Source organism: Dendrobium catenatum, unplaced genomic scaffold (genome assembly GCF_001605985.2).
Source record: "Dendrobium catenatum unplaced genomic scaffold, ASM160598v2 fragScaff_scaffold_80, whole genome shotgun sequence".
NCBI lineage: Eukaryota > Viridiplantae > Streptophyta > Magnoliopsida > Asparagales > Orchidaceae > Dendrobium > Dendrobium catenatum.
Window position 1 is genome coordinate 372009 of NW_021318542.1, and position 22405 is coordinate 394413.

At 34.9% G+C, this 22405-nt stretch overlaps 1 protein-coding gene and 1 long non-coding RNA gene across 2 annotated transcripts; both read right to left on the minus strand.

Moving 5' to 3' along the window:
• Nucleotides 1-982: 982 nt before the first annotated feature.
• Nucleotides 983-19673, minus strand: LOC110104469 (rho GTPase-activating protein 5). The gene is made up of 5 exons (XM_020833604.2): nucleotides 19102-19673; nucleotides 8396-8516; nucleotides 8174-8293; nucleotides 1862-2092; nucleotides 983-1696 (listed from the first exon to the last, which is right to left on the minus strand). Exons 1-5 carry the CDS (start codon nucleotides 19503-19505, stop codon nucleotides 1211-1213), a joined length of 1362 nt encoding a protein of 453 aa, XP_020689263.1. The 5' UTR covers nucleotides 19506-19673; the 3' UTR covers nucleotides 983-1210.
• On the minus strand, nucleotides 14595-19095 carry LOC114579978. Its single transcript, XR_003701264.1, has 2 exons — nucleotides 16379-19095; nucleotides 14595-16287 (listed from the first exon to the last, which is right to left on the minus strand). It is a non-coding gene; the product is annotated as an uncharacterized LOC114579978 (long non-coding RNA).
• Nucleotides 19674-22405: the final 2732 nt, after the last annotated feature.

Below are 22405 nucleotides of genomic sequence, written 5' to 3' on the forward strand. Positions count from 1 at the left end.
AGCCGAACACATTTAATGTTCAAGCTTGTTTATTTAATGATCGAGTATTTAAAATATTGTTCAAGTTTATTTGTTTAGTTAATTAAACGATCACAAATAAACTTTAATTGAACCAATCATCGAGTAACTCATGAAACGTTTCATTTGCTTGCAGCTCTACTTCTAATTAGCTTTCGTTCTATTTAAGATTCATTTGGACAGGTATTATTTTTTTATAAATGTGATTATTAAATTATTATAAATTAGGATTTTTTTTTCTTAAAATTTGGTGTAAGAAAATAAATAAATTTTTATTATAAATTAAAAACAAAAAAACAGTACAAAAAAAAATAATGACTATTTCAGCCTGAAAAGCAAAATAGTAAAAAAAATGTATTCCAAATAAAACTTTACAATGCATTTACATCAACAGCTGAGCAGAAAATATAATTTTATTTAATTGTTCTCAGAGGAATCACGTTGGCAATGCATAACAGTCCAAGAACAGTACATGTTTTGCATACATACCACTTTATACCATCCTATTTACATATCTAACACCTAAAATTTTAATATTACATACATACCACTCTATATTATTTTAATATCAAATATGCCACTCATATTTTCTTCCAATCACTCATATATTTCATTTTTACCACTCATATTTGATATGAAAATGAACTAAGAATGGTATGTATGTAATATTAAAGTTTTAGGTGTTAAAAATTTAAATAGAGTATTATATGGTGGTATGTATGAAAATCTCCCAATATTAAAACGACCTTTCAGGTTAGATAATTTGTAACAAGTAAGCAATATAAAAATGACAAAGCAATTCTTTCTTTCCAAACCACTTTAAGGCTTCGTTTGGAACGGCTTTCTTTCTGTTTCTTAAAGCAACTTTTTAGTATAAAATTTTTTAAATTTTTAAACTAAAAAATTGCTTTAAAGAATAATAAAAAAACCGTCCCAAACGAAGCCTAACAATATCACATAAATCTTTAATAAATCAGCCTTCAATTAGAACATCACTTGAAGCTAAAAATAATTAAGGTAACTGTACAATCACTTCTTTTTTTTTTTACATTTTTAGTTCTCATAGATAACACTCAAATAACCTCATTAAACACAGACATAAAGTACCAAACACCATACCTGATCAAGCTCCTACAGCAAATCCAAGATAAGGCTCATTATCTTTAATGGGAAATCTTCTACCTAAGCTTAATTATGGGCATTCACCAGAAACTTCAATGTCAATTTCACCTGTCTTTTCAGTAGATCTGTTCAACAAGAACAAGGAATGCCTACACAGCTTCTGCACTCCTTTCCTAATACTGAGTCGATTTAATAAACCTTCAGAATCAAAATTACCATATCCATTTTTAGATCCACCTGAATCGCTCATAGTTGGTGAAGACCTTCCAGAAATGAATTCACTGTCGTCAACTTCGCTTCTCTTTTCAAAGCTCCTGAAACTGTCTTTGCTATCACTGTCTGTATCATCTGCTTCGTTCAGTGAGTTGTAAGCATCCTCTGCAAAGTCTGAGAAATTAAGGTCATCATCATTATTACTATGAGATTTGCAGTTAGAATGCAACTGTAGAGCCTCTGCAGCTTCCAGCTCTCTTTCATGGAGTGTTTCTATGATTAATGTATTAAGGAAGTTCATTACTTGAACTGCATGGATCAATGCTATCAAAGGATCGGTCATCTGAAGACATAAAAGTACGATTTATAAGTTTTATAAGCAGTGGAGGACAAAAATTTTCAAATGAGAATTTAACGGTAAAGTTCCCTAGCTATATAGTATTTTTGCCCCTGGGTCTTTTCTAGATTCCACCATTGCTTATTAGATGTTAAGCTAAACATTTCTGACCTGTGTCATGTTAGGAGCAAAAACCATGGCTATGTTTCGAGCATTCATCTTATTGTAATGTTCGTGCTCCACAACATCCGCCATCAAATTGATGAGCCAGTGAAGCAATGCCGCTTCAGTAGGCGGAAGCATTCTGATGAGGTGGGAGCACTCTCCTTTGGCATTGCAGTGCATCACCAGTTCCGGTGGAATGGAGTCCAGAATCCCATTCGGCAGTTCTCTAAACCATGCCTGCATATTTAAGAAGATCCAATAAGTTGTTTGAATACTAAGGCTTTGTTTGGGATGGCTTTTTAACTGCTTTGCAAAGCTGCTTTTTAGTACAAAAATCTTTTGAAAGCAGGGAAAAAATAGTAGTCTAAAGCACTCACAACGAAGCCTAAGGCTTCGTTGGGGACGGAATTTTATTGCTTCTTAAAGCAGCTTTCTCTGCTTTAAGAAGCGATAAAAAAGCCATCCCAAACGAAGCCTAAATAAGCATCTTGCACGGTATTAAAACTAGACCATATCATCAATTTAGATTAAAGCATTATTAATACATGTATAAGTAGAAATTGTGTAACATAATATTAGAGGATTCTGTGTGTACAAACAAGGTTTGCTCAACATTTGTGAATCCATAAAGTAACGATCACAACGTCAAAGCATACCAAGCCTGACGTGAAGTCTTGGACAACCAAGAAAGAAGCCATTCACAAGGAGGCTACGCCTCATTTGAGAACTTCTATCCAAGTTATCTTTTCTCTAACATTTCCTTTACATGAATTCACATCTATCAGACCTTTATGGATACGTAGTACACCTGCATACTTTGCACAAATCCAAATATCCCGCTTATTAAAACGTTCAATCGTGCTTCATTAAAAGCTAGGCCACCAGTTTATGAGGACTATGGTACTGTGATTTGCCCAATAATGAATGTGAAGAGGCTATTAACAGCTCTATTATTTTATATCATAATACGCTACACTAATAATTAGCATTACCATTAGCCTTATGCCAACTATTTTGGATCAGTTTTATGAATCCTCAATTTTTTTAATTGTTTATGCTAAATATGCTTAAGATGTTAGATCAACATTCACGAATTATTTTTAACAACTACTAATAAGTTAATTCAAGTCTACGGAATTCCCCTCCTAATCTTTTGTCTCAATTTCCTTTAATAGTACATAATATAACACATTACATCGATCAAGATAATCAAGTTAGAAGTCCAATCCAGAGATCTAAGACTTAAGCCAAAATAATAATAATAATAATAGTAATAAAGAAAAATCCAACTACAAAAGCTCAATCAACAGCCTAATAAACAACCCATAATTCAGAATATTTTAAAGGGTTATTTGGTTTGAAGTAAAAAGGGATGTATAGTATTCTAAATACAAAAGTTTTGAAAATATTAGTATTTGGTCTTAACAAAAATTAATGCAAAGTAAAATTTAAAAGTATTTGAAATGTAGCCTCTAATTCAATTTTGGTGTATTTTGAAATCATCAAATTTCATTGATTTTTAAAATACATTGTACATTCTATATTATTGTCACAGTCAGTCAGTACCTCTGCCACCAGTTACCACCCACCACCAAATACCATCAACATATCTTTTCCGTCTATTTTTCCCTCCAATAATGTTTGTCAAAGTCTTATAATGCCTAAAAGTATGGGCCAAAATGCTTTATAAATTTTCATTGTTTAATTAAATATTTTAGTGAATAAACTCTCATTTCATCAAATTTCATTATTCTTTTTATATTTACTTACTAGCCTCTTAAATTTCGACTCTAAACTTTCCTCACACCACCCTCACTACAGTTTCAAAGAACTCAACAAAGAAGATATTAATAAGCTAAAACAACTCCTGGTATCACTTGAAAAATTACCTGGATCTTCTTCTCTTGCACTTTCAGGCAAATTTACTATATCCATTGGATTAATTACCTCTAGAAATCATTTGAGAGGAGCATAGATCACTGACTCAGTAGCCACAAATTGCATGACACACTGCATTACCTACTTCATCAACTACACTCCTTGCCCGAATGATAAGAAAATCATCACTGTTGATGGTTCTCTTACTACAGTAGCAAGCCAAGAAGACATTCCCTTATCTCCCACCCTCACTCTAAAAAATGTATTTCACGTACCTCAATTATCCACAAATCTAATATATATACAAAAACTTACCAGTAATCATAATTGTCAAGTCATATTTAACCTTGTTGCTTATTTTTGGACCATGGATCAAGAAAGAAGATTGGACTTGCTAAGGAGAGAGATTGAGTGTACTACCTAGAAGAGCTAAACAAATCCACTATTATCAATAATAACTATCTTATGTTATCCTTATTTAATAAAAAATCTATTATTTGGCTTCATCATTTTAGATTAGAACGTCCATCTTTTGATGTCTTAAAAAATATAAATCCAAAACTTTTTTACAAGTTGAAAAATGAATCTTTTCATTGAAATCTTGTCAGTTAACCAAGCATAAACGAGTTTCTTTTCCAAACAAAATCGAGAGATCGCATACCCCTTCTACCTTATTCATAGTGAAATCTAGGGACCCAAAAAATTTCCTAAAATCTTAGGGGCCCGATGATTTCTATCCTTCATTGATGACTGCACTCGAATCTCTTGGATTTTTCTCCTAAAAAATAAATACGATGTGAGCACTATCCTTCCGATTTTTCACACCATGATCCAAAATGTACTTAAATCCTACTGGGGGGAAGCCCTTCTTACTACCACATATCTCATAAACTGACTACATTCAACAACCTTGGGACTAGAAATACCAATGGATATTCTATCTTTTTTTACCCTGAATTTCAAAATCATAACAGCCTCATATATAGAATCTTTGGGTGCACTGTCTATGTTCACATTCACAGTCAAAATAGAGGAAAATTAGATCCAAGAGCATTCAAATGTATCTTTGTTGGATATTCATCGACCAAAAAATGTTACAAGTGTTATCATCTCTCTACCAAGAAAACTCTTGTATCTATTGACGTTACTTTTGATGAACAAAAATCTTATTTCAACAAACATCATCTTCAGGGGTAGACTGAAACTGTGTAAGATGTGGAAAGTGAGCTTGCCCCTCTTAACCTTTTAGCTCCAACTCAAACCAATCCACCTAAACCTGAAATCAAAGACGGGGAAACTGAGAACAAACCTATTATGGATAATACGAGATTTGGGAAAGTGTATTCAAGGCGTACAAATCCAAATTATGCTCCAGAGCATAACCAAGAATCTAAACCGTCTCCTAAAAATGAGGTTAATACAAGTTCACAAAAAAAAACTCCATTGTATCGCATAACCAACTTTGTATCCTTTCATAACTTTTCACCTTTACACAAAAATTTACTAGTTACACTAAATAATATTCATATTCCTAATGATATTTCTAAAGCTTTATATGATGAAAATTAGAAAAGTGACATGAAAGATGAAATGCATGTCCTAAAAAAGAACAATACATGGGAGATCACCGACCTACCAATAAGGAAAAATCAATCAGCTGCAAATGGGTGTTCTCTATGAAATCAAAAGTTGATGGTACACTAGAAAGGTATAAGGTAAGACTAGTTGCGAAAGGGTACACTCAGACTTATGGAATTGACTACCAGGAACCTTTTGCACCTATGGCCAAGATGAATACAGTGAGGATCGTGCTCTCACTAGCAGCTAATTATAACTGACATCTGGAACGATTGGATGTTAAAAACGCATTCCTACACGAGAATTTTGAGGAAGAAATATTTATGGAGATTCCACTAGGATTCAAGGAACAATTTGGGGGTAACAAAGTGTGTAGATTAAAAAAGGCTCTATATGAGCTAAAGCAATCACCAAGAGCTTGGTTTGGAAGATTCTCAAAAGTCATGCTACTTGATGGTTATTGGTAGAGTCAAGGAGACGACACATGATTCTTCAAGCACTCAGGCTCAGGGGAAGTCACAATTTTATTAGCTTATGTGGATTATATTATCTTGATTGTAAATGATGAAAAGGAGATAGTAATTCTAAGGAAATGTCTTGCAAACGAACTTGAAATCAAAGATCTTGATAGATAAAAATATTTTCTTGGAATTGAAGGGGTCCACTCCAGCAAAGAAATCTTTATTTCACAATAAAAATACATTAATGATCTTATTAAAGAAACATGTAAAGTAGCTTGTAAATCAGCACCAACACCACAACAACAACAACAACTCTGCACTATAAAGCATTGCAGGTCCACCATCTTATAGAATTTTCCCTTGAGTTTGAGGGGTATATTTCTATCACATAACAAGCCCGATGCATTCCTCCACTTCAACCATCCAACTTGAATTCTGCTGATAATATCCCCATCTATTTCACCATCACTCTGAACAATAGATCCAAGATATCTAAAACGTGTACTCTTATTAATGACTTAATCGCCCAGAGTCACAATCTCATCACTAGGTCTATTACTACTAAAATTACACTCCATATATTCCATTTTAGATCTACTCGAGCGAAAACCTTTAGACTCTAAGGTTGACCTCCATAATTCAAGTTTACCTTCAAATCCCTCTCTAGTCTTATCAACAAGAAGAATATCATCAGCAAAAAGCATACACCAAGGTACATCCTCTTGCAAATGTCTAGTGAGAACATCCATGACTAAAGCAAAAAGATATGGGCTTAAGGCTGATCCTTGATGTAACCCAACCGAAATAGGAAAATACTTGGACAATCCACCTTGTGTTTGAACACAAGTAATAGCTCCTGCATACATATCTTCAATGATTTGAATATAAGCATTATTGACTCCTTTCTTTTCAAGAACTCTCCATAACACTTCTCTTGGAACTTTCTCATATGCTTTTTCTAAATCAATAAATATCATATGTAGATCCTCCTTATTTTCTCTATATTTCTTCATCAAAACTCTTAATAAATGTATGGCTTCCATAGTCGACCTACCCGGCATGAATCCAAATTGATTTTGAGAAACATTAGTATCACGCCGCAACCTATGCTCCATAACTCGCTCCCATAGTTTTAAAGTATGACACATTAACTTAATACCTCTATAATTCGCACAATCTTGCGCATCACCTTTATTCTTAAAAATAGGAATTGACACTAATAAAATCAGCACGAACACCATTAGAATAAAATCTCAAATTGGGGGAAGCTAAAAAAGATCCAAATGTAGATAAAGGAGCTTACCAGAGACTTGTAGGAAAATTAATCTATCTTTCCCACATCATACCAGATATAACATTTGCTGTAAACATGGTTAATCAGTTCATGCAAAATCCAAAGCAGAATCACATGCAAATTGTAGACATAATACCACATTATCTTAAGGGGAACCTAGGTAAAGGGATTTTCTTCAAAAGAGAATGTGAAATAACCCCAAAAGCATATATTGATGCAGATTATGCAAGATCACCAGTAGATAAACGATCTACCTCAGGATATTGCACATTCCTTGGAGGAAACCTTGTTATATGGAGAAGCAAGAAATAAAATGTGTTGGCAAGATCTAGAGCAGAAGCAGAATACAGAGCTATGGCCTTAGGAATATGTAAGCTATTGTGGATCAAGATAATTCTAGAAGACCTAAAGATCAAGTGGGAAAGATCCATGAAGCTACACTGTGACAAAAAATCAACAATCATCATAGCTCACAATCCAATTCAACATGACAAGACCAAGCACATAAAAGTGCACAGACATTTCATACAGGAGAAATTAGATAGTGTCTGATATGTATCTACCATGTCTCATCAAAAGACCAGCTTGCAAATATTCTTACCAAGGGACTCGATAACTCTACCTTTCTGGGACTGATTACCAAGCTGAAAATGACAAATCTGTATTCCTCAGTTTGAGGGGGAGTGTTAAATCCCAGTCATCCCATGGCTAGGATAGGAATCCATGGGAGACTCGCCTATTAAATTCTAGCCGTCCCTTGACATATTTATCCCACGGCTAGGATGGGAATCTGTGGAAGGCTCACCTATTAAATCTAGCCGTCCCTTGGCATTTCGATCCCACGACTAAGCTGAGAATCCATGGAAGGCTCACCTGGATCACGCTGATCTCTTTCCATATTTAGATGGCTGATTTAGGAAGAATTATATTAGAGTAATTATGCAATTATTATGTAATTATTTGTTTCTTTATTAATATATCTTGTATAGATCTATAAATAGGAACAAACTTGTGCAATAAAATTAAACATTTTTCCTCTCCAATTATCTGAATTTAACAAAAGTCAATTAAATGCAAACGTTCAATACTTTTGGCATGTAATTATACCTTAATCAGAGCAGCTAAACAGTGCAGGTCAATTCCATGTGGCACAACACCTTTGTTTAGTTCTTCCCTGGCAAGCATTTCTTGTCCATTATCTGCATTAATTCTAAATATCCCCTCTACCTAAAATAATAGGAGTAGAGGTTTAGTACTTGCATATCCTAGAATTAAAACAAATATAAGAGCAAACAGTCAGCGGAAATCTGGAGATAGGAAGGAGAATACCTTAAGACCACCTTGTGAATATAGATGCCTTTGCATGGACAGTAAAATAGTTGGCACACTGTTTCCTCTACTATCATATGAACATTGCATGGATTCGGCAGAAACTCCAAAAACTCTGATACTGCAATGAAAGGTTATAACCAGTACGAATCAAGATCTCCAAGTAAAACAGCTGAAGTTCAAGTAAGGTACGAACCAATTTTTTTAAGCATATTAGGAAGAATAAGTAATATGCACAAGAAAAGAAGGCTCCGATTAAAGCAAGAGGTGATTTATACATCAACACATATTTCACTTCAATTCTACACTGTCGATCTAAAAGAACATCACTGGCTACTTGGATAATATGTACACATTGACTAAACGCTCAGAGAATTCTCAAAATTTTAACAACGATGACAGAGTTGTCAGTACTCCGTAGTATGTGGCTTGCATTCCCAAACCCTGTGAAACTGTGTGAAAGGTATGATACTGAAAACGTAGATAAAATAAACAAATAAACAACCAGTTTTGTGATGCCAATGCATCACAGAAGATCTAAAAGTGCTTACATGAAAAAAATGGGAAAAAATAAATAAAAAATATAGATAGCTTCACGGCTTCATCACATAAGCCTCACTGAAGAGGTTCACACATACATAACAAATGCATAATCAATCAATTGAAAATGAATGCCATAGTATGCATGTATAGGCTTCCAAGCATTTATGACTCGAGGGAATCAAGTAAGGGTAGGGGCTTCATCAAGAGGCTCAATCCTCAGGCATTATTCTGGAAGGGTGGCAACATCAAGCTACATTACATTATTTAAACTAAGAGAAGAGGTTTCACTAGATCAAGTTATTTTAAGCCAGTTAATCCAAGAGGAGAGGGTTCATTAGATCCCGAGGGCAGCTACACCCATAAAAGGCCTCACTAAATCATTATGGGAAAATACATTGCGTAGATCACTTGCATCAACACAAGTCCACTGCAAAAGAATAGGTCAAGTACATCATGGAAACATCAAACAGATCAACTACACCAAGGGCCACTTCACTTCAGCATGTGTTTCGAAATGATTGGAGCGGTGTTCCAGTAGAGAAGATTCATTAAGATGGTGGTTAGACCTGCAATGCTTTATGGTCCTGAATGTTGGCCATAAAAAGAGAAGCATGATATTAAGTTAAGTGTTGCAGAGAAGAGGATGCTCACGTGGATGAGTGTCTTGACTCTTAGAGACAATATACGAAATGAGTATATACGTGAAAAGGTTGGAGTAGCTCCAAGTGAAAGATAAGATTAGAGAGAGTCGCCTTAGATGGTTTGTTCATATAAAACGTTAGTCTTCTGATGACGTTGTTGGGAAAGTAGATGTATTAGATTTGACTTATGTTAAGAAAGGTAGAGGTAGACTTGAAAAGACTTTGTTAGAAAAATATTAAAAATTACCTTTCTTTATTAGTTTTAAATGAGAATTTAACTTTTAACTATACACAATGGAGAAAAAGGATTCATGCAGCCAACCCCACATAGTGGAATAAAGACTTAATGTTCTTGTTCACTATACATGTACTTACTTTTAACGCACTTGATGCTATTGTCCGTTTAGATTGCAATAAGTAGATGGTTTAATTTTTATCCATCCTCTCACTAAATTTTATATTCTTTTTAACTAAAAGTAGCATTCTAACTCATTCTCTTTTAATGAAATTAAATTTAATAAGGAGAAATTTTAAATAGAGGATTAGAAATTCTAGAGAAGAACATTATGTTAAGAAGAATTAAAATTAGGCTTAGTCCCCATTTAATGGGCGAATAGATGTTGACCAGATAGGCGGTAGTTTGCTAAACAGGCGACTAGCAAAAATATTTTCTTTTTAGGAAAGTCGCATGTTTAAGAGACTGCTTGTATTAATCTTAATTTTTTTCGGCCAATTACCCATTCAATGCCATTGGATATATTTTTTTTATTTTTTTTAATATTCCAAAAAAAAAATTTGAAAAGCAAATTTAATATTTATTTTATATAATTCATAATTTGAAATTTGGTACAAATTAATTTTTTAATATTATAGTTATAAGAAAATCTTAAAATTATAAAATTTTGAAATGAAATTTATATATTTCTTACATTTATTTATATAATAATTAATAAATTTTAAGAAATTAAAGTTTATTAAAAAAGTATCTCCATCTTATCGTTAAAATTTAGTCAATATTTAAAATTTTAAGTTTACATTTAAAGGTTAATCATCATTTCTTTTAAAATTTATTTATTTAAGGACATTAAAAAATACATTATAGTATTCTATCATGCGCATGGCAATGAAGGGGCCCATTTTCATATCCCCATATTGCATTTATTAATATTAGTCATCATTGGTCCTCCAAGAGCATCATGAACATTGTATCACTTTAAGAGGAATCAATTGCATATTATTGTTGATAAGTAAAATTTTAAGGATAATTCAAATCGTTTATATCTTAAGTCATTAATCTTCTAGGGTTAACAATGACATTGGATTGCTCTTTCACTGTTGAATACTTAGGTCATAAGGAAAACACAGCTTGACAACAAAGAGTCAAATAGAACAATACTGTTCATAAGGTCTGAGTTGCAAATGTCTATCCAAAAGCAACCGCTATGAACTATAAAACCAGCATAGTTGGCTCCGAACTATATTGTTTCTAGTCCTTTAGAGATTTCCTGAGATCTTTCAAAGGACATTCTGTCTCACAACAATGGTGAGCCAAGATTTTAAAAAAACTAACGAGGAATTTTCCAGCCCTTTGCTATAACGGACAACAATCCATCAAAGGGAAACTAGTAAGACGCCAGCTAAACCTGTATAAAAAATGCAAGTGCAATCTAATAAGGCATAATATTGTTGTATGAATCTTTGGATATTAAACCATCATAAATTGTTATTAAAATTAAATACAGAGATGATAAGAAAACATTTCAACCCTGCAGGTACATTTTGGAAGCAAGAACAAGACAGATTTATGAAGACAAAAACCCCACGCAGTTGGGCTTCATTTCTTTCAGTTGAAGATTGCCATACAGTTGGGTTTAATTTCCTTCGGTTGAGACATCATCATCAGATGCTATCCAACTCAAGAGTATAACACGACGATGCTTATTGTGAGGAATATAATATTAATGTTCCGATATATCGAAAATGGAGTAGTCTGGAGTAGAACAGACGATGTTTTAAATTACACTAGTATCCCTGGTTGATGAGTAAACTACATCGATATGGTAAGAAGAAAAAATTTCAATTGATGAGGATTGGCAAGATATTCAGTGATAGTTTGAATATTACATATAAATGATTTTTGTAACTGAGTGTTCTTAACTCAAGGGAGATCATCAGAAAAGAAGAGAGGCAAGAATTGTTCTTAACTCAAGGCTCACACAAGTATAGGATGTCAGCTTTTGAGAAACAACATTGGGAAGTTACAAAATAGGTGCTATGATACTTGAATGGAACCATAGCCTTTAGACTAAGGAGTGAAAAATCCGATTCTATAGATGATGTTATCATTAGCTATGTAGACTAATATTTTTTAGGATGTTGTGACGCTTAGAGATCTCTTACTGGTCGTGTATTTAAGTTCTTTGAAAATGCAGTGAATTGGAAGGCAAACTTACAACCAATTGTTGACTTGTCTTCAACTGAAGCTGATTACATTGATGCTTCTAAAGTCATAATAGAAGCTGAATGAATGAAAGGGTTTATTTATGAATTATTTCAACTAGTGATTTTTTTATGCCCATGTCTTGTGATAATCGAACTACAGTATTTCTTCATCAAGAAGGAAGTAGATAATGGGATTATAGAGATTGTAATGATTCCAACAAATGACAATGTATCGGATATGTTGACAAATGCTCTAGCTTCTTCAAAATTTAAGCATTGTCTAGAGTTGTTGAGGTCAGTGAGAGAGAATTTCAATGTTGATTTTTGTACTAATAAATTAAGAAACAATGGTGGAGATTGTTACATTGCTCCTTTAATTCACATGCTCAGTTAATTGTGTATATTTGCATTCAGTTGTTTTGAATATTGTTGTGTCATGGAATATTCGCAGCAGTTTAGCGTCCTAGCTTTATACGAAGATTCAGTACACGGATAGATAAAAGATAAGGATGTGGGTGTAGCATTCATAAGAGACACCAGACCCCTGAAAAGGGGGAAAATCACGGGGCATTGCCCAGTTTAAATAAATCCACTAATGTTTACAGTCGATTACAAATAAGGACCTTCCTTAGGGGAAAGGCCTTGGCTCGATGTAGAAAATATACATTATATAAAATATATTATATGGTGGGAGTTGGAAGAATCAGTGTTGACATATTCGTTTGGTTGGCGGGACCATATTCAACGAGCGATGTTGGTCGGAAGGACTGTAACCGATGGGCGACAGAAAACAGAGGAAACGTAGTCAGATGACGATGGTCAAGGAGATCGTAGTCTGGAGACGGTGGTCGAAGAGACTGTAGTCGGACGATGGTGGTCGGGGAAATCGTAGTCTGGAGACTGTGGTCGGAGGGATCGTAGTTGGCAGGCGACGGAGGTCGAAAAGACCGTAGTCGGGTGACGATGGTTGGAAGGACCTTGGTCGGGTGATGGTGGTCGGAGAGACCGTAGTTGGCAGGCGATGATGGTCGGAAAGACCTTAGTTGGGTGATGGTTGTTGGAAGGACTGTAGTTAAATGACGATAGTCGAGGAGACCGTAGTTTGGAGATGGTGGTCGGAGAGATCGTAGTTGAGGGGCGACGGAGGTTGGAAAGATTGTAGTCGGGCAACGATGGTCAAAAGAATCGTAGTCGTGCGACGGTGGTCGGAAAAACTGTAGTCAGGTAACAGTAGTCGAGGAAACCGTAGTCTGGAGACAGTGGTCAGAGAGACCGTAGTCGGCGAGTGACGGAGGTCGAAAAGACCGTAGGTGGTCAGAAAGACCTTAGTCAAGCAACAATGGTCGGGGAGACTGTAGTTTGGAGACAGTGGTCGAAGAGACCGTAGTCTACAGTAGTTCGCCAATAATCGGTGGTCTAGCGTAAGTCCGACGACACTGGGTGGCCGGATGAAAGTCCATCAAAAGTCCGACGACGGTCGATAGTCAGGCAAAAGTCTGGCAATGATCGGTGGTCAGGTGGTGGTCGAGCAAGAGCTTGGTGACAAGAGAGATCTCAGATTTCTCTTCCTTCTCCTCTTCTCTTTTCCTCCATTCCTCTCCTGCTTGGTCCCCTTTAGTGAAGAATGAAGGGTCTATTTATAATTTTCTGGGAGTGGCATGACCAGTAAATAGGGAGAAGATTAAGGAAATGTTGGGAGTGTTTTGAATGGACGACCAATATCAACTCCCTTGATCATAGACCATTTATCAAGTATTTAAGTGTTTTAATGATGTCAGAATTCGATGATCTCGGCCTCGTTGGATTCATCTCATCAAGCCGCTTGATTTGACTTAAATGCATGTCATATTTGGATATCATTTGGTCATCCAATTTATGCTTTGAACCTTTCAAATATGCTTCAAGTCCTTGATTCGGACCCATTTGGGCTCGATCGGATCGAATTTGGTGTCGTTGGGTTTGTATTTTTAAGATGTTCAGTTTGACTATAAGTTTGTTGAAATCGAATTCCAATGATTCCGAATTTAATTTTAGAAGTTTCCAATTCAAAATTGCCTTGAGATTCATGCTTGATTAAAATAACTTTTTGATGATATGTCAGTTGTCTTCCTATTTTTAAACGTCAAAGCCTGTAGAGTCCGAATATGTGTCGGAGCTCTTCGAATGGTTTTAATGCAAAATTATAATTTCCGGGTAATTTCAAGGCGTGATCTATATACATGAACGTAGACCTTCTATTGGGATCGTAAATCAAGTAAAATACCCTTAATCATGATTTTAACATGTCTCAAATTTGGCGTGATAATTGGAGCACAAAATCTCAAAAAAAAAAAAAAATCCAAAGCTTTTGAAATGGCTTGAAGTTGACTGTAGAAGCACCGTTGGGCCTTGAAAGTGTCAAAATTGAGTCCCGAAAGTTGAAAAACTGTTCTTAGGACACCCAAAATGTCCAAATCGGATTGTTCAAGCCAAAAATCGGGCTTAGACCAACGAAGGTGGCCGAACTGGCCGACCGACGACAACCCTAGCATCACCAGAGCACATATAATGCTCACCTCATTCTTTTTTTTTTTGTCGCGACAGCGCAATTAAAGGGGCTCGCACCCCTTTGCGAACATGAGTTGGCAACCGATTATAACCAGCTGCCGGTTATGCCATTTTTTTAAGAATGCTCTTTTTTCAAGAATATTATATATATAAGAATTTTCCTCCCAAAATATTCTTATTCTTGAAAAAAATATTTCTCCCCTTTGCCCAATAAATAGCCTCTCTGGAGGTAGGGGAAGGTTGCACCTTTTCTTCTTCTCCTTTTCTTTTTCTCCTTTTATTTTTCAGCCTTCTTATAATAGAGGCATTCCACTATATTGAATAGGCAGCATCCCATGTCAGACTGTCAAGTTCAATGCCTCTCTTTATGTAAAAGGAACCTTCTCCCTCAAACTTTTTCATATATTAAATAGATCCCCCACCATTTTATTCATGATATTCTAATTCATTCTCTTTTTAGTGAATTCATTCTTCTCTCTCCCTCTCAATCTCTCTTGCTTTGTTTAGTTTTTCTTGTTACTGACTTAAAGGTTCTAATGAAGAACCTGATGTTTCATCTCCTACTACTGAGAAGGAGATGTGACAGAGGTTATGTTATTGATTGATTGATGGATGGAGATAGCTGGTTGCATAAGGCATGAGAAATTATGTTCTTAGCAAGGTTTTAAAAGGCGAAATCGGGGATCGAAGCGTTTTGTCTAAGCGAGACAAGGCGGATCGAGGCTTAAGCCTCAAACGAAAAAAATAAAGTATTTAAAAATAATAAATAATTACAAAAAATGATAAAATATTAAGTCAATTATGAACATGATAATTTGTTTAAAGATAATATGATTGAAACACAAGATTCAAAATAAACTCGCTTAAAAATAAAACACGCTCTCAGGATCAAGACCCAAGACTGGCATTTTTAGTTATATTTAGTTTTGTATTAATTAACGATAATTTTGTTTTGATTAAATGTCCTAAGTATTTAGTAACACTGTTATTTTATTTAGCTTATTGTACACCTACCAGTATCCTTAGCAATGGCATTTTCACTTATACAAACATCAGCGGCAAATGGTTTAAAAAGATGGCTGGAATTGTTTAAAGGAAATAAGATTACGGCAAACTACTTGTTAACATATATAAGTACATATAAAGCTAGGGTCTAAAGAAAGCATCCACTTTGCTGAATTTAGGCACTCGAGAGACAGAACAAAAAAGCTGCGGTTATGAGCTAGGCCAAACGGAAGAAATAAGAATAACAAGGGAAGGAGAGCAGTTTAATTCACTCCTTATAGGAGAGATTACCTCATATCTATCTCCATTATTGTGTATTGGTCTTTGTTTGATACAATGAAAAATTATCGTAACTTACAGTAATTTGTATTTGATAAAATCAATATAAAATCAAACTCAATGAAAAATACTATTTTAAATGAAAATAAGAATCCATAAATACAACTATAAAATTAACATTATCAATCGACGAACAGGAGGTAAAAATGCTACCTTTGCTGTAGCAGGCGGGAAGTAGGCAAACAGGAAGCAAAAGACAAAAGGGAATTAGGGAAATAAATCGTTACCTTCGCTGCAAGGTGCGTCAAAGTTGACCAGATTGTGGTTGTTGAAGTCGTCGAAGTAGTTGGATTTCAACACTCAGTTCTCACATGAATAACTCGCAGGCAAAAAGTAAGCGAAGAGGAAGCAAATGATGGGAAGAAAGATAATCACCTACACTACAATCTACGACATTACACGAAGCAGAACTCTAACACATAGAAAATGAACCCGCAAAACCGCACGAAAGGAAATAAATCGTTACCTTTGCCTCGAGGTACGTCAAAGTCGACCGGATTGTCTGTCACTCACATGAAGCAGACAAGTCCAACCATAATTATTATACTCGACTCCATCTCTCGGTGGTATATAACAAATAAATTGAGGTAGCGCCTCAATACGCCTCGAGGCGATAAGATTTGAGGCATACGCTTCGTGAGAAAAAATCGCACATTTTGGCCGAGCCATCAAGGCTTCAACCTCGAGTCGCCTATGTTCCGCCTCGACTTGAGGCGCCTCAATGTGTCCGTCTCTTTATTCCATGGTTCTTAGCAGAGGTTTTTAATCTCTACTGATTTTATGAACCTGAAAGGCTCTTGTGCCTTTTGTGAAGGAGATCCAGGAAGAAGCAGGTGCAGAGCTAGAGCACAATGGACGGGAACTTCTCTGGCAGATATTCATTGAAATCGCTTGGTAGATGAAGTTCTTGAATGTAAGGAAGAAGGATTTGCATTCAATCTTGTAAAGGTTGCAGCTATGGCTCTTGAAAGTGAAGAATATAACATGAAGTTAATAAAACAAGAAATTCCTGATGTGGAATTGTGAAGAACGGAGAGTTTACAATCCTGAATTGATTACTGTTCATTAGGCTAGACTTTTTCTTGACAAATGCTAATATGTTAATCAAAACTAGAAGAATTTTTCTTCTTCATCCACTTTTACTACATAGCTCTAGAAGTAATATCCATGTTTATATCCTTATTTATTTTGTATAATTGATTCATAAAGCTTAAACTTATACACCTCTAGGCATCAATTGATTTCTAACAGAACAAATAATTCTAAATTACACATCTATTAAAATTGCAAAGTATGCACTGAACCTAAGCTCGATTTGTTGGGCTTCTTTTTTCATGAGAGAGGTTGAGAAGATACTTCCAAAAAGTAGCTTTGTGAAGCATCTTCAAAACTTCTTTCATAGTTTTTTGAAAATATTTTTTTTGGAAAATCAGTTTTTTCTTGACCCATAAAAGGAAGACATGCTTGGTAACATCTATTTGCTGTCACAAAGGAAGTACAATAATATTATAAAATGAACTCGTTTTTATACTGCTCTTAAGCACCTTGCCTTCTAACAACTTCACACTTATCCCGACAAAAGCCTCACTAATTAGAACAATAACGCCTGAAAATAGCAACCTCAAAGCACCACCGCTCTTTGAATATCCATCTTCAGTATCTCTAAAAGGTTCACCATAATATTGATCCCTAATGCAATAATACAGTGACTAGGAACTGTTTGGCCACTCCACAACTACTTATGATAGTCCCTGCTCCAGCATTCATTCTTTCATAACTTCAGCATATTTTGGAGACAATTTTTACTTTCTTAATGCATGAAAAATTAAATCTTGATCTTCTTGAACATGTGATGCAAGCAAGGCTTGCATACTCGGGTTAACTATGGGCTGAAGTTGGCTAAATGGGCTTGGTCCATTTTCCTTGGGCTGATTTGGGTTTGATTCATGTGGGTTTGGTCTATTTGGGAGCTTGACGATTCTTGGTTGCTTGGGTTGGTTGTTCGGTTCCTTGCCTGTTGGGTTGTTCGGTTTCCTTCCTGCTGGGCTGTTCGGTTCCGGCCAGCTTGGTTGTTCGGTACCTCTGTCTGGGTCCCTCGTTTCCTATTTCTATCATGATTCCTTGTTGTGGTTGTTAGGTTTCAGGAAGCCTTAAATGTTACATTTTTTTTTCCTTTTTGTTGGTTGGCTGTTTGGGGCGGTTGAGGCTGTCTTTTGGTCTCTCTTTTGTGGTTATAAAAGGAAGTGTTTTGGGCTGTTGTAAAAAGGTTTTTGGAGATGAATATTTGGAATATATAACCTGTGGGTTATCTAGCTTGTGAGCTATCTTCTTCTAATTCGTCTCGGCTTTCTAATCTCCTTCTCTCCATGGTCTCCACTCCATTTGTATCATTCTTTTCTAAAACTATTGTAAGTTTTAAGTTGTGTTGTGTCCTGTTTTATTATAAGTTATAAGTTGTGTTGTTTTTTTGTTTTAATATAACTTGTAGGTGGTTTCTATTAGAAATTGAAAACTTTGTTATGTCCTATTTAGTGTGTTTTGTCATTTGGAAGGAAGACAAATCAATTTTATATGCAATCTTAATTTCCTAAAATTTTGCTTGCATTAACATGTCTTCTAGAAATCAATTAAATTTACATAAGACTCTTTCTTTGCAGCACTAAACAAGAAGCAATTCATAAAAAATTGAGAGCCAAATGGTTTATAACTGAAGGAGCAAACTAAAAAGGCAAAATGAAAGGCAACAAATGCCCAAATAGAGTAAATCACAAAATTAACTACGTAAGAAATACCATGAAATTCATAAATTGCAGGAACCTAAAAGTCCATTTTTTTAGCCACCGACTTCCTCCTAGAACTGGAAAATTGTGCGTTTATAGATGCTACAAAGAAGGGGAACACTATCAGTGCCCCCGGCAAAGAGCAAGATTAGTAATCTTATAAGCCTATTCAATGCATCTACAATCAAAGAACACCTATCAAAACTTTGATTTACGATGTTGAATTCCTTTTACACATTTTGAATTCCAAAACTCCTCATATTAATTTATTCAATAAGCATGTGACCCATCTACCTTGGAACCCAAAAAAAAAATTGCGCAATCCTTAAAAAAACAAAAGATAAGTGAAAGCAGGTAGCAGTGTGCATGACCATATTACTCATTGGGAAAAGCATCAACATAAACGCACCTGGCGCTGGGAACTTTGCTCGGGACATCGGGTTGAAACTCCACTGGCAAACCAAGAAACCCTTCGAACCTATCGAAAGTCACATGGGAAACGTGCCGAACGTCTGACGGCCAGCCGATGTCCATGCAAGCCCCGGCCCCTTCCTCTCCGGCGCCGAGACTGCACATGGCAAGAGACCTCTGCAACGCCGCCGTCGCCATTTCCGATATGGAGAACTGTTGTCCCCGTCGGTCTATGCTGCCCTTGTCCGTTGCCGGTATGGTCGGCGGAGACGCGATTAAATCGGCTCCACACTCGCTTCCGCTCTCGCTCCCGGTGTCTTCGCTCTCGGCCACAACAACGGAGGCGCGGTGGGAGAGCGGAAAGGAGAAAAGGTAGCCAAGGTGGAGCTGGAATCTGACCATGAGTAGATCTCAGACTAGGGTTATGGTTTCACATGGCAATAAAAGGAGGGCAAAAGGATCGTTCGTTGCGGGAAGTTAACGAGAAGATAGGTTAGTTGATCAGCGGTAGCCGTGGCAGTGCCGGTGGAGGTGGCGGCGGAAGAAATGGAGGATTTGGTAGCTTGACTGACTATATCTAAGCAAATATTTTTTAATAGGAAATAAAAAAAAAAAAAAAAAAAAAAAAAAAAGAATTTTTATTGAGCTTTTGCTCCTGATTTCATTATCATAATTAATAAAAAAAGAAAAAAAAAAAACACAACAAGAACAAAAAAAAAAGAGTAACTAGTAGCTACTGTTGCTAACGGAGATGAGCATGAAAAAAAAAATTAAAAAAAAAACATTAAAGTAGAAATAATTTACTAAGGGGCTGTAAAATAGGTTAACCGGTTGAGTTTGGATCCGATTTAAAATTGATCTAACTCGGTTTCAATAAACTCGAAATTAATCTCCTAACAATTTGAATGACCCAACCTAACCATTAATCCAATTTGATTTTCAAAAAAATAAATTACTTGTTAACTATAAAGTTTAAAATTTTTTATAGAAAATAAAAAGATTATTTCAACAAATAAATAATTAAGAAAAAACTATTAAATAGGACATTTTCATGTAAAAAATGAGTTCATAGGTCAATTCAAATCAGACCCATTTAATAAAGGGGTGGAAAACCCAACCTAAACCCCACTCATTCAATAAATGAGTCAACTTGAATCCGAATTTTTTGATTAAATTTGAGTCAGGTTGATAGATAGGGACCATAGATCATTTATTGATGCCCCTACTGCTTTGGCTTCACGGATTATTTTTGTTTTGAGGATAATTTAGTTAATTCTTTAAATTTGAATTTATTAAATTTTAAGATTCTAAGTTTTAAATTATTTAACATATTTCAGATATTGAATTTAGTTAAACGTTGATAAATTGTTATATATAAATTAAATTTAGCTAAAATTTTGAGGTATTTTTCAAACCAAATGACTAAAAACAGAGAAAAGAAAGAGTAGATGGAATTATTTAGCAAAGTTTAGAATAAGTAAAAGAGAAGAGCAAGATTTCATTTAGGATAACTTTTTTAATTCTTTCAAAAATATTTTTTTTTATAAAAAAGTTTTTAACTTCAGAAATATTTGTACTAAAAATTTGTTTAAAAAATAGTAATTAGTATAAACAATTTTAGCTCAATAAATTTTTCTACTATAAAATTATTTTAAAATATAATAAAAAAATTTCCCAAAATAAATTTTAATAGATCAAAATGAGCTGCGTTCATTCACAATTATTCACATAAAACCGGCAGCTTCCACCTACACGTGAATAGCAGAAATAGGAAAAACTGCACGGTGCAGAAAATTAGATACATCTTAGTATCTTACATAAGAATAATTATTATGTCTGGACACCTGACGTAGCTCTATATCTGGATGCCAATAACATGTCGCCACGTGATCTTACTCTTTATCGCACGGCCCGACGATCCGGACCCGATAATGCTATGTATTGACTGATTTGTGCAGACCGGGGTATTGCTAGATATTGCTAAGGATTGCTCGGTATTGGTCGACAATAACGAGAAATACCAATCTGTCAAGATCTAATACCGAGCAATACCTAGCAATACCCTGGTTTTGCTACGTATTGCTCGGTATTGCTATGTATTGGTCTTGACAGAGCGGTATTTCTCGTTATTGCAAAGCAATACATAACAATACCGAACAATTCCTAGCAATACCGAGAAATACATAACAATACTCGAACATAGCAATACCAGGTTCCGATCTGGGTCGGGTCGTCGGGCCGCACGGTAAAAAGTAAGAGTATGTGGCGACATGTTATTGACATCCGGATGTAGAACTACGTCAGGTGTCTGGACCTAATAATTATTCCTTACATAAATGCAAATGGCATGAAATAAAGAAAGAAAGAGAGAGACTTAATAATATAAACAAGAAATAAAATAAAATAAATGTTGGAGGGTTTTTTTTTTATCCTTCCTATAATAGAACATAATCCATATGTCTGATGCTTTTCACTGTTGAAATACTTAGTATTAAAATAATCATTTGAGTTCAATTTACATATTTAAATATTGTTACACAATGTGTATAATGGCTAATGAGTTGATTGAATCAATTGATTAATATCAGTCTAATAAATTAGTCCAACAAATTGATTGTAAGAAAATGACAGCATAATTATATTGTATATTTCAATATTAAATAATCCTAATTATATATTTAAATATTATAACATTTAGAATGTTTTTTTTTTCTGTCCATGAATAATTGTAAAGATTGTTTGTTGTTATTGTCAATGCCATAAGGTTGGAAAGGAGAGAGAATGTTTAAAATATCAATAATAGTGAAGTTAGGGTTGTGTGATCGAAACAAGTAAGATCACGAGTCAGTTCAAATTTGACTAGCTAATCAGTTCGAGAGTCAAACTTGTCGAGCCACGGGTTAGAACTTATATATTATAAGAGCTCGAGTTTGGCCCGGCAAGACTCGTCAAGCTGACTCAATTAATATTAATCAACACAACAATATTTTTTCATGAATAATAATAAAGATTGTTTGTTGTTATTAATCAACCTAATTAATTATTTTTATCCAAATTCAAAATGAATTTTATTTTCAAAACTGATATGTCACCAAAAATCGCATTGATCAGGCATGACTAGGCATGAATCTCGATATAAATATGAATAAAAAATTTCCAAAATTAAAATTGGAATCTTCCAAGCTCTAATTTCAACAAACTTATAGTCAAATTGAATATCTTGAAGAGACGAACCCAACTACTCCAAAATTAGTCTAATCCGAGCCTAAATGAGCTCAAACCAACAGTCCAAAGCATATTTG